We start from the raw sequence: 14,046 nt of genomic DNA on the forward strand, positions 1-14,046 counted from the left end.
TCCAATACCATCATTAAGTTTGCTGACGATACGACGGTGGTAGGTCTGATCACTGACAATGATGTAAGAGCCTACAGAGAGGAGGTGCCCACTCTGACACGCTGGTGTCAAGAGCACAACCTCTGCCTCAACGTCAGTAAAACCAAGGAGCTTGTTGTGGACTTCAGGAAGAAAGACGGAGAACACAGCCCCATCACCATCAATGGAGCACCGGTGGAGAGAGTCAGCAGCTTCAAGTTCCTCGGTGTCCACATTACTGAGGAACTCACATGGTCCGTCGACACTGAGGCCGTTGTGAAGAAGGCTCACCAGGGCCTCTTCTTCCCGAGGCGGCTGAGGAAGTTTGGAATGAACCACCACATCCTCACACTAGTTCTGTGGAGAGCATCCTGACTGGCTGCATCACCGCCTGGTACGGCAATAGCACCGCGCACAACTGCAAAGCCCTGCAAAGGGTGGTGCGAACTGCCAGGAACATCATCGGAGGTGAGCTTCCCTCCCTCCAGGACATATACACTAGGCGGTGTGTGAAAAAAGCTCGGAGGGTCATCAGAGACTCCAGCCACCCGAGTCATGGGCTGCTCTCACTGCTACCATCAGGCAGGCGGTATCGCAGCATCAGGACCTGCACCAGCCGACTACATGATAGCTTTTCCCCCCAAGCAATCAGACTGTTGAACACTTGATCTATCAGGATCAATAATTAGCACTGCACTTTATTAATCTTAAATCTCACACTGGACTGTCAACATATTCTCCTCAATATACTACTTCATATACATATATATATATTCATATACTCCTTACTTATTGTATTGTATATTGTGTATTCTATATTGTGTGTATTGTATATAATTATCATGTTGTGTAAGTATGTGTACATTTGATATGTAAATTGTGTTGTGTAAGTATGTTGTTTATTGTAACTGGTATATGTCTCGTCGCTGTCATGACTGCTATGTTGCTTGGAACTGCACACAAGAATTTCACCTACTGTTGCACTTGTGTACATGGTAGTGTGACAATAAAGTGATTTGATTTGATGATCGATGGTGATCATGCATGATGTGACTTTTCACTTAATTCGAAATTCAGTGACCGTTACTGACACCTAAACACAAATGTGTCACATTTTTTAATTTTGAGATTTATTACGTTGTGATTTTGAGGGGTACTGTGATTGTCAGAGACATCTCATAGCAACCAAACTGATATACGACACTGCAATGCTATTGTTAAGATCATCGAAAGAGTGTAATTAACCATGTTTTGAACACCTGTCTCTGCAAAACTTTTGCTAAACACCTTTTATTGTCATAGAACTGTATCAATATTATTTAATAAAAGTGAATGTTTGTCACTGACTGTAAACCTCCCTGCCCTGGGTGCCGAAATGTTTGCAGATGTTACACACACCTGCATGTCGACGAAATTGGAGTTGAAGATTTCCGCATGTGTTTCCAAGTTAGAAATCTGACAGTTTCATTCCGTTGAACTTTCCCCAGTTGAAAGGTGGAAATTCCAACTCTGATGGTTCATGAAGCATTCCATTCAACTCTTACAGCAACAACAATACAGAGCATCGCGGCTTTCCCCACTGGCGCGAACACTTGGGGTGAAACACACACCTGCCGTGTGGCAGTGGACTCGACGCATGGAAGCAGCTAAATGGAACAGAATACAGCGTCTTCAAAACTGAACTTAAACTTAATGATGGTGTCTCCTGTTAAGCTAACTGTGATTTGAAAATAGACTGTTCAGACAGTCACTAAAAAAAGTGATGCGCGCTTACTAAGATTAATATGGTAACCTGAAGGAAGAACAGACAGACACGCGTTGTGCAAATTCTTTCACTTAGTTGTGCAGCGAATCTTCACATAATTGCAAAATATGATGCATTATATTTTAATTATGCAATCTTTTGTACATTTTGTAAGGATTATTTTGTAACAGCCTATAATAATGAATAGACGATACACTAGAACAAGATGTAATTCAGCAGCCAAAGACATTTGTCAGACATGTTATTTATATAGTTATGAACATGTCATTGCCCCTCAAGTACTCAAACAGTAATTAGAGTTCTTGAGTTGACAAAATCAGGGCCATCCCTAGTATATTACATAGAGCTGACACAATAAGTTGGCATTATCAACCATGCTGACGAAACACGTTGACAGCCCCAACATTATAATCAGTGCTGACGAGGTAAAGAGGCAACACTGTGCTAAAATAATTTTTTTTCAAATTACACATCACCCTTACTATAATTGATCATAATTTTACAGTAGCAAAAGAAACTGTGTTTGACAGAAATGGTTTAGTTTCATCTAAAATAATATAGTAAGTGGAATCTATTCAACCTTATTTTTATTACAACTGTGGCAGTTTTAGTTCAAATTTCGGGATGTTTATACGGCTACTTTTGCATAACGTTTTTATTTTATTTTTTAGAAATATCAGCTAAATTGTACCATACTAAAATAAATGGACCTGAAATATTGATTTGAGTGTAAATGATTGTGTTATATGGGATAAAACAGAGTGTGGAGTGATACGAGAGAGAAACATTAAATATATTTACTTCTAAAAATGGATTTTTCACACTATAGAACAATTGTAAATAAACAAGTGAAGGAACCAGAAAGTTCTTAAACCTAAAAATTTGAACCTAAAATATAAATGTTGATTAGTTAAAAGCTCATGGTCACGTTATTTCTCATCTTCCTATCTTTTTGAATGACAGAATCTATTTTGTTTCCTTATTTCTTCTTCCCCAGTGTGACTTCATGCAGGAGTAATTGTCATAAAATACATCTTGTGATCAAATACACACTCTTTCTCTTTCAGGAAAAGTCAAAGCTGGAGAGTGAGCTTGCTAACTTTGGTCCTCGTATCAATGACATCAAGAGAATCATACAATCACGAGAGAGAGAGATGAAAGACCTGAAGGACCGCATGAATTTGGTAGGAGCACAGTCCTCTACTAACAGAAACGACTCATTGCTTCATTTATCACTTTTCTGAAGTCATGCTGTTGTTTGTGTTTCATTTAGGTGGAGGATGAGGTGTTTTTGGAGTTCTGTAAAGAGATCGGGGTTCGAAACATCCGTGAGTTTGAAGAAGAGAAAGTCAAAAGACAAAATGAGATTGCAAAGAAACGGTGAGTTAATCTGCTGCCTGATTGGGCCAGTGCAGCATTTAAAACATTAGAGCAAGCAGACAACAAGCGAGAGTGAACAGTCTTCCAAATTCACTTTAGAGATTAAGCGCTGAATGTAACGTAATATACTGTTAAACGCCGGTTATCCACGTAGCTGGAAAACATGAGCTGCTCAGTATCTAAAATATAAGTATACATTTAAGTAGGTAATATTTCAAAGTTTAAACATTAAATCAACATGAAAAGGGAGCTGTCAAATATTGTGTATCATATATGATATGTAATGATTTGATTAAAATCTGCATAAATTTAAGGCAGTACAACAAATACTACAAAGACCTATAAATAACTAGTTTATCATAATTTGCCTCATAGTAATGAGAATTTGGGAGGAAAAAGTACTTAATTATGGAAACAATTACAATGCAAGAAATGTCTTCATGGTTCTAAATAATAGAATTATAAATATAAAATAAATTATATATTTCTATCTTTTTGAATTTAGAGTCTGTTCCCCCACTGTCATGGAAAACCTGGAAATAGCAGGGAATTAAAAAAAGCTTTTTTCCAGGACAGGAAAAGTCATTAGAATGAATATAGTGAATCAAAATTGTTCCTAGTTTTTATCTGCTCTAAAATGTCATGTGCTAGATATTGCTTTTATGTAGAGGAAAACTTGTTTACAAGCCAGAGCGATGTTCAGCTTGTCAATTAAGTTCTTTTCAGTGAATCAGTCAAAAGCTGTGGTCTAAATGATTCATTAAGAAATCGGTCTGAATCAAAATTATTTGTACAAATCTGTGTCCAGTTATCTAAAACAAATAAGAGTTACTGATGGTTATGAGAGTCAGTGAAGATGAATTCCTGTAGTTGATTGAGTTGACTCATCCTTTCCTCAAACTCTCTCCTTCAGTCTGGAGTTTGAGACTCAGAAAACTCGTCTGGCCATCCAGCTGGACTATGAAAAGAACCAACTGAAGGAAGACCAGGAGAAGGTCATCATGTGGGAGCAGACTGTCAAGAAAGATGAGAATGAGATTGAGAAAATGAAGAAGGTGAGAACATACAGATTCACCCTTATGAAGCTTTAGAGTAATGTTACCCTCTCATTGAATGTCATTGAATGCATTCTGACAGGAAGAGCAGAGGAACATGAAGATCATTGATGAGACCATGGCACAACTGCAGGATCTGAAGAACCAGCACCTGGCCAAGAAATCTGAAGTGAACGATAAAAACCATGAGATGGAGGAAATTCGAAAGAAACTGGGTGGCGCCAACAAGTGAGATGTTTCACCACTTTATTCCAGATGCATATAGGGGAGCTTCTTCAACTTCTGGCACTTTTAACTCTCATGGGTAGATTTTTATTAAAACTTTTTGTCAATGAGAGGTCACATTCAAATTGTCTTAGGAATTGTTCTCCGTGCCTTCATCATTCATTTATGCTTCTATGCCTCTGCATAGATTTGATTGTTTTACCCTTATCAGAGACCCAGACCCTTTAATCTTAGAATATGAAAATCTATTATAAAAATAATATTACGTTTTAAATACTATGATTATCTAAACCAGGGGTGTCAAGCTCATTTTAGTTAGCGTGCCAGATTGGACAATGTAATTTAAATTTCACAAACCTTCTGTGTAAGTATATACAAATGCTAAAATTAATTTTAGATGACAATCAAGTTCAGTTGATCGTTAAAAGTTGCTGGACAAATATGTGGGACATAATGCTGTTGTGATGGCAGTGCTTTAGATTAGATGATTGTTCAAAATAGTCTATTGAATATCCGTAATGTATAATATGTAAACCCTGATGATGGGGGGGGTTCGGGACATCTGGGAGGCGAAAGGTACACAATTAGCGATTTACACACATTTCTGTATGTAAATGGTTTATGGGAATAAACCATTTACAGACACTGTTTTTTTAAGCATGATGTCATTACGCATAACATTTTTATCGATAAAAGACCATTTGAATAGAAACGAGCAGAAGACGGCATATTTTGCAAAAACATTTTACCTTTGTCGATAACAAAACTGCATGAACAGTGGATGGAAACTAGGTTAATGTTGCTTGATGTTGCAGTACTTGTACTATACAGACCTGCCAACCAAAACTTGAGGTGAACTTATGTAAAAATGCTCCCTGCAAGTCAAAAACCAGGGGCTCAGCCTCTTCTGAACTGAAGTCAGATTATTCAAACACTTTTTTGTCTCTTCCTAAATGTAAATTATTTATATTATACAGTGAGAAAAAAAAAGTATTTGATCCCCTGCTGATTTTGTATGTTTGCCCACTGACAAAGAAATTATCAGTCTATAATTTTAATGGTAGGTTAATTTGAACAGTGAGAGACAGAATAACAACCAAAAAATCCAGAAAAATGCATATCAAAACTTTTATGAATTGAATTTTATTTTAATGAGGGAAATAAGTATTTGACCCCATTTTTATTATTAAAAGCCTAATTTGTGAGCTTTCCAGTTTACTACGCTTGCCTTCCGTTTCATGTAGTCTGGAGTAATAGCTTTGGGAGACCACAAGAGGGTGATATCTAATATTTACTGAGAAGCAGACAAGGCACAGGTCTCACAACACAGGACACATTGATGTGGTGCAGGTGGCAGTTGCGTCTCTAGCCACCATACAGACAAAATTTATGTCGTTTTTTGTACTTCAAGAATGAACAAATTGACATTGAGTTTGCAGGGTCCTGGAAAACCTGGAATTTTGCAGTGCATTTTTCCAGTCATGAAAAATTTGAAAAATACCTAAATGTCATGGGGAAAAAAAATATTTGTACTGGAAAATATTACAGTATAATGAAACGATTTGACTGTTTTGTTAGCAAGGTTTGCATTACTTGTACAAAACGTGGTAACGTGACTTGGAATAGGAGTCAAATACACCAATCCCTATTGTTTTGTCACTGCTGGCGGCGGCGCATTGTGGAACAACATCAATGGTTAAGGGCGCTTATAGCCTCATAATTGATTATTCAGACTTATTGAATCATAATACAGTATATATGTCACTGTGTATTTCTTATCGTGAAGAAAATTGGCAATATGCAGCTTTATTAATAAGAGAGAATTTGTTTATATGTGAGTTAAAGATGGCTTTAATTGAACAAAAAGGTGAGAGAGGGTAGTCTTCACCCAATTATGCACGGCAACAAAATCCGTTTTTGATTTGTTTTTGTTTTGGCTTGTTTTCCAATATAAATATCTATTAATCCTATAAAACAACATACATTTTCTTAGCAGCTATACTGCAGAAGAAAAAATATCTGAGAATGTTGAATATAATATTAAAAATACAAATAATTTAAAATATCAAAAAATCCTATAAAAAAGTTGCATTCACCCGAGAAGCAGCATATAAGATATTTATACTTTTAGAGAATAGATCTTGAATAGAAGTATATTTTGTCTTGACGGCACTCACAGAATTATAAACAAGTGAAAAAATACACTTTTATACAAATAAACTTATATTTAAGACAGTCTCTTAAAGTCTAAATATCATATGTTGCTTCAAGTAAATGTTTCTTGTTAAGGACTATTTAAAATGGAAAACCAGACAAAACACTTGATGATAATAGGATTTTTTGCTGTGAATTGTTTTTACTGAATTAAAGAAAGTATTTTTCCCCTTTAAGTCAGTGAATTAAATTTAGAGGGATTTTTAAAAGATGATTTTGTCCTCTTTATTGTTAATAAGCACTTTTAATACAGCCGTCGAATTTGGGGCACAAGCAAAATTTTCAGATAAGAGCTAATTATTAATCATTGCAATAACCGACAAATAGTCATTCTAATAATAGTTAATCGATTATCAAAATAAGAGTTAGTTGCAGCCATACCTCATACATGTACTGAATGAGAGTGGCATGTTTGTTTACTTCAGCATCGCCATGTGAGTCTACCTTGTTCTTCAAGGAGAGAAAAGGGCAGAAGAGCTATTAATGTGTGAAAGTGACTGATGTTATTGTTTATACACGTTGAGGGGCTTTTACATGACGGAATACACTGAAGTCTGTGAAGTGACGTGTCAGCGCAACCTCGGCTCCAACTTCACACAAAAATTTATTTCACGCATGTTTTTGCCTCACACAAATGATGTCTTTGCTAGGACAAAGCTACAAGAAATATTTTAAACTGTCCAAATTTATGGAGGTATTGAATGTCCCATAATTTATTTTAATTTATTATTACATTATTGTTTCAGAGTATCCAGAGACCTCAGTTATTGAACTACAATAATTACATTCACACAAAAAAAATTACAAGCAATTACATTTTTTCTGTCTTTCAAATAAATGTTTTCAATATTTTTTTGTGCACACCTCCAACGTAATTAATCGCATACCCCTGGACCATAAGGAAGATTCCTGAGAAATGCAAGCTTGTAGTACCACCTGTTTACTCCAGAGGGCAGTAAGTGAAACTTCAGCTGTATGAGCAACACACAGTTTATACAGTGAAGAAAACACTTCAGTAGGCAGAACACAAAGATGCGTTACGTTCTTGCGTTCAAAACACTCGAAAGAGCGCAAATCCGATCTAAGGGATCTCAAGTTGTGTTTAAAGATTGAGAATTAAACTATATTTAACTTGACACAGTGACCTAAACATTTTGTTTATGACGCAACACACCAGCTACACGTGTCTGACATAGTTGTAAATTGACGGTTCCTTAACCTCTTAACCAGCACCCCTATTTTTGAGAATTTTCTGAAAATGACATACCCAAATACAAATGTCTGTAGCTCCTAAACCATATGGTCCACATTCATAACTCTGATAATTTTTTAAACTAGACACTTGAAACTTTGTTACCCAAGAGTCATGTTAATTCAAAAGTAGCATAGGAACAGAGTAAAACAAGGTCAAATTTACATGAAAGTGACTCACGATTTCTATGAATGAACTTCATTTAGGGAAAAATGTATCAGACTTTTATGTTAAAGGCCTGAAAACACCATAAAGATAAAACTGAATGTCTGACCATGTTCTGATTCAAATTTGAAGATGATACTCCCAAAAATGTAGTTTCTGTAAGCTTTTATTCAGGGAAAGTGTAGGCGTCCTTTCCAAAAGGCCAGTTGGAGACTCCAAATGGACATCTGGTAACCAAATGACATAAGGAGTAAACACTACATACTACATACATGTATATCAATTCAGAACTGTTCTGCTCATCAAACCACACAAGAAAAAATGATTTCAGCACAACATTTTAACATTTTAACAAAATACTCTTTATTTTGAACAATTCTGATAGCAAAAACAGTGAAACAAAAAAACTCACTTCATGTATGCATTTCAAAAGTGATCGTTTTACAACTAATTAATAAATTATATAAAAAGAAAACAACATTTGTAATTGCAACAGTGTTTTTACTCAAATAAATTACAATAAACTGATAAGTATAATAAATATCCAATTACTAAAGAAAAAAAAAAAGCAATTACAGTATTTACAGTATTTATGTTGATCCAAGGCAGTCACTAACAAGGTTTGTTACCAACTGGAAACCAAAGCCACTGAAAGACAGGAAAGATAAAGATAAAGATATTTTTGTTATATTATGTGCATCATAAATATAATATGTGTGTGTGATATAAATATTATGTCTTTATGTATAATTATGTACACTCTCAACACCACAAAAACTCCTCTTCAGTCGATGATCCATGATGTAGATTGTTAGATATAATGTTAGAATAAATCCACGCGTTGAAACGAGCTCCGTGTAGCAAAACAATGGTAAAAACTGTGCGTGCTGTGCGTAAAATGACGAAGAGCGCACGTGGACGCGCTTGTATTAGACCTATGTATTAGACAGATCTTCTGAGGTAAACTAAGCAAACTGTCAATCACTGCAATCGTGTTTTAGTTGGTTAATACTCCCATCCATCAAAATTTTGCTGACCAGACATTGGGTGGCTTTTATCCAATCAAAAACCGAGGTGCGAGAGTGACAGGTCCCGCAGCCTGTTGGTGCGCTCCCTTCATATTTTGGTCATTACAGAGCCTGTGATTGAAGGAGAGAAACAGGGAATGGCTCATTTTATCGGAAACAGTCCAAACTACGGGGAGAGATGGTTTTTGAACATTGGAATACAAATTAGAATCGATATTTCATTGAAAGTGAACATGATGGATTACTCTAACTGGAAGCGCTCATGAAAACTGAGGAGGATATTTCGTTTTTTTTCCCTATTTTTTTGTTGTTTTGGATTAAAAAAATGGGATGCATTTTGAAGAGTAGACCCTTACATTGAAATGTATGCTGGTGTTTCTTGGATTCGTCCGGACTGATCTGAACCATAGGAGATGAAAGATGAGTATTGCCGTTCATTTTGTTCATATTTACAGGGTCGGTCTGTCAGCATTTAATTTAACCCTTTCCTCTCTGGTGTATTGATTGCAAAAACAAGTTCAGAACGTGATTTTTGAGTGTTTTAGCTATCAAATGATGCATAGTTTATGATAGTTGATTGAATATTTGTTATAAAACAAAGGTAATAAAATTATAAACACGCCCCCACGGCCCGCCCACGCCCCCCTGCGGGTATAAGGCGTTAAACAAGCCCTCATAATAAATCTCCAACTGATTGACAAATTCACTTGTGAAATGGATTGCTGTGAACTGTATGCCAACGATTGGATTATGTTCAATAATATGGTAGTAAACAATACATTGTATTCTAAAGCCGCTTTTTGTGTTGTCTTATCAATGATTACTCTTCTGCTACAGGAATGTAATGCATTGTAATTATCTGAATATTTTTTATTTTGTGTGTGTATATATATGTGTATATATAATTTTAAAATATTTAAAGTAAACAATGTATAATTATATATTGATATAAATATGTATAATCATTATATATTGAATTATTGTTATATGATTACAATATGCGATTAATTAATTGGGACACCATGTAATTAATTCGATTAAAAATTATAATCGATTGACAGCCCTAGTTAAAATACTATAAAGTTTCTTCACAGATTTTGTGGACATCTCAAAATTATTTAATGTCTCATTCATTGCAAACAAACGCTCATTAGTCACCACCTAGTGGCATCTCCAAAAGTAACTAGTCAATTAATGAAACTGAACATATTTGTCAAACAGAAGCAAGCCACAACAAAATACCCTTTATTTTTGCAGCTAATTCTGCACAATTGTGCAGATAATTTGCTATCCTTGAATCCATTAAAATTGCTTAAGTTGGTGCTTTTAGCTTAGTCTAAAAATAACCCTGGATAACATGTTTGTGGATCAGTGATATTCTCACTTTTATAGCTATAAACTTCAGACGACAATGACAGTCGGACCAGTGATTTAAAAAAAATATATATTTCACCTGCAGTAAAGCACAGAATGTCATGGAATATTAAATATTTGGATGAAAATGAACGTTTGAATGCCAATGTATAATTAATCAAATTAAACTTTAAAAATATCTCAAAATGAATGTGTAGCGGCAGGCTCATACACTGATAACACCTCATCATGATCATCACATGCAGATGACAGAGACAGAGAGCACTCTGAAGTGCACAGCTCAGTCAGTCAGTGGTTTGTATTGTCGTTTCAACCATATACAGTTAGTACAGTACACAGCAAAACGAGACAACGTTCCTCCAGGACCATGGTGCTACATAAAAACAACAAAGGACCAACACAGGACCACATGAGACTACACAACGAAATAAAATACCTATATATATACCTATATAAATTGCACGTGCAACATGTGCAAAAAGTACGGGACAGTACAACAAATTTCTGACAATGAACAGGACAATAGACAGTGCAGCGCCGACCAGTACTCAGTAGTGCAAAAAGATGACAGTTTCTAAAAACGTAAACATAACATACTATAAGATAGTGTTCTATGCACATAGCAGTTATTTAGGTAGCAGAGAGTTATAAAGTTACAGTAATTAAAGTGCAACTCAGGACACGTGTGTGTGTGTGTGTGTGTGTCAAACCAGTCTCTGAGTATTGAGGAGTCTGATGGCTTGGGGGAAGAAGCTGTTACACAGTCTGGCCGTGAGGGCCCGAATGCTTCGGTACCTCTTGCCAGACGGCAGGAGGATAAAGAGTTTGTGTAAGGGGTGTATGGGGTCGTCTACAATGCTGGTTGCTTTGCGGATTCAGTGTATTTATACATACAGACTGTATTTAATTAAATCACAACTAACTTCTTATCTGGAGGTGAGAAACTACTATCAAAACAAACAGAAACGCCGAAATAAATGCTTGATGTAAATGCATGCATGTTATTTTGCTAAATATTACCCCTTGTTGGGTGCATAAAATGTCCTGGAAAATTGTGCCTTGAAAAGAGTGGGAACACGGGTTAGTGTATAAAACTTTTGTTACTGTGGAAAGTGAACGATTAGAAATGGCAACACCTTGAAAATGTCTTTCATTCTGTCAAACCACAAAACGATGTACTTGCAATTGAAAATGCATTATGTAGGCTCCATGAAAGATACATATGCACAATATATCATCCAGTGTTGCTAGAGTAAATAATCTTTGTCCTGTGATAATGATTTGGGTCAAATTAAATGTAATACAATGCAAGTTGAGCTCTGGGGCACTGCAGAACTTTTAGCAGAGGTGTGCTTAAATTCTCCTCTGTCTTGCCTGCACTCAGCTCCTGTGTTTCATAGGAGATGCATAAAGTGAGCTCCACTGATTTCACTCTTGGTAGTCGCTCCCGAACGTCGCTTGTCCTTTGCATAAAGTTAAACATTTCTCAACTTTTTGTTGTTTGCCATGGCCACACCTTATCACAGAATGTAATCAAACACATTACACAAGAGATGTGTTGGGAAATATGCATAACTTGGAGAATAAACTTCACAACTGGCAAAATTATTTTTGATGCATGCATTTGTTAGTTAGCAAAGTAAATTATTGAGAGTGTGACAAGTGTGTTTTAAGAGTTTCACAGGGCCAAAAGTGCCTATAATTGAAGGAAAACACAGACTTTTTATTTTTTAGGAATTGGGTATGTTGTTCTAATGGACACTCCTGATCTGTGTGTGTGGTTAGGGAGTTGACACAACTGCAGAAGGAGGTGACTGCCATCGAGACCAAACTGGAGCAGAAACGCAGTGACCGACACAATCTGCTGCAGGCCTGTAAGATGCAGGACATCAAACTGCCCCTCCGCTCAGGAACTATGGACGACATCAGCCAGGAAGAGGTATGGGTTAGGGATGCTTCCATCATTTTCGGCCGATATTCACTTCCTCTGACATGATATGTGGTCTCATAATTTGTCTAATCACACAAACTGATCAGCCATTTAGCGAAAAATGCAGCTCCTCTTAGACTCCATCGTCACAGGAGTGTATAGAACACAGACCGAATGTTGTAGAACAACAAACTTGATACGGCAGTTCAGAACGATGCAGTGTGAGTGGTATGGAGGAAAATAAAAGCTTGTATTCCCTCATCAGTCCACACAGACCATTTTATTTTTCATACAATGATGAGCAAAAACTCATCATTGTCCTGCTGAAAGAGGCCATACTCTGAACTGATTGTTCGCTTATCATCTAATCTATTCAGACCTTGACATGTGATCTTTTTGGGAGATGAACAACGTTATTGGCTTCACCTGTGAGTTGTCATAATGTTTTGGCTCAACAGTGTATGTTTGAACGACTACAGTAGTTGGCCTTGGGGGATGCTCTGTTTAATTACGCTAGTTTGGGGTTATGGCAACCAGACACCGATCAGAAACTTTTCTTAAAGTGTGTCCACACAAGAAAATACATATATATAAAGGAGTCTCAAGACACGTCTTAGGGCTGTCTATAGCTGTTATGTAAAAAGTAATTACTTAAAGAATACATTGTGTGTCTTTACCTGTTAACAGCGTTGTTTGCCGTTGAACCCACAGGAAGCATGCTGAAATGCTATTCTTTAGAGAGCCATCTAAAGGCAGCACTTATCGGAAGACCTGATATTGAAGAAATGATAACCAATTAAGTTAAAAGTTGAAAATGTTTACACTTTTATAATTGTGAATACTTGTAAAAGTGATTAATAAAACTGATTATCAGTCCATCTCTTCTCATAAGACATGCAGAAGTAAGGTTTGTAGTAGTGTCTATAAATGTGTGTTGTAGGGCAGTTCTCAGGCGGAGGAGAGTCTCAGCAGCAGTCAGAAGACATCCAGCACTGTCCTGGCTAAAGAAGCTCTCATTGAGATCGACTACAGCAGCCTGTCAGAGGACCTCAAAGTAAACAGATTTTTTACTTTACTGGATTTATACTGTTCTGGACATGTCCTATTGTGTGTCAAGTGTAAAGGTATTGATGTTCTTCTGCAGGATTCTCTGTCAGATGAGGAGATCAAAGGTGAGATGAACACATTACAGCAAAGGCTGAACGAGCAGCAGAGCATCCTGCAGAGAATCAGCGCTCCAAACATGAAGGCCATGGAGAAACTCGAGAGCGTTAGAGACAAGTTCCAGGAGACCAGTGACGGTCAGACACCAGCACTACACCTGCTGATCATTAATCTTGCAGTAACACTCGTAACAAAAGTAGGGCTGAAATATATTTCAAAATTATTGAAATATAGCCCGTGTGACCACTAAATACTAGGGTTGCAGCGGTATACCGGTTTCATGGTATACCACGATTTGAAAATTGGCGGTTATCATATTATGTACATTTGCTTATCTACAGTATTGAGGGAAAAAATGCAACCGGACGGAGAATCTCACATACGTGTGCACATCTCCTTTCCACCTTGTCTGCCTGTCAGACACGTCAACTTGCGACACACACACACATGCAGCCGAGAAAATGTCAGAGAGAAGC

At 36.7% G+C, this 14,046-nt stretch overlaps 1 protein-coding gene across 1 annotated transcript in view; it reads left to right on the forward strand.

The window, feature by feature from the left end:
- smc1al (structural maintenance of chromosomes 1A, like) overlaps positions 1 to 14,046 on the forward strand; it is a 98,022-nt gene that overhangs the window by 61,245 nt on the left and 22,731 nt on the right. The window contains exons 15-21 of the mRNA XM_052091689.1: positions 2,851 to 2,967; positions 3,057 to 3,163; positions 4,077 to 4,218; positions 4,301 to 4,446; positions 12,262 to 12,415; positions 13,347 to 13,460; positions 13,551 to 13,707. Coding sequence (XP_051947649.1) covers positions 2,851 to 2,967; positions 3,057 to 3,163; positions 4,077 to 4,218; positions 4,301 to 4,446; positions 12,262 to 12,415; positions 13,347 to 13,460; positions 13,551 to 13,707 — 937 coding nt within the window. The remainder of the gene's footprint in view (positions 1 to 2,850; positions 2,968 to 3,056; positions 3,164 to 4,076; positions 4,219 to 4,300; positions 4,447 to 12,261; positions 12,416 to 13,346; positions 13,461 to 13,550; positions 13,708 to 14,046) is intronic.

The sequence above is a fragment of the Xyrauchen texanus genome, chromosome 25, assembly GCF_025860055.1.
Source record: "Xyrauchen texanus isolate HMW12.3.18 chromosome 25, RBS_HiC_50CHRs, whole genome shotgun sequence".
Classification (NCBI taxonomy): Eukaryota; Metazoa; Chordata; class Actinopteri; order Cypriniformes; family Catostomidae; genus Xyrauchen; species Xyrauchen texanus.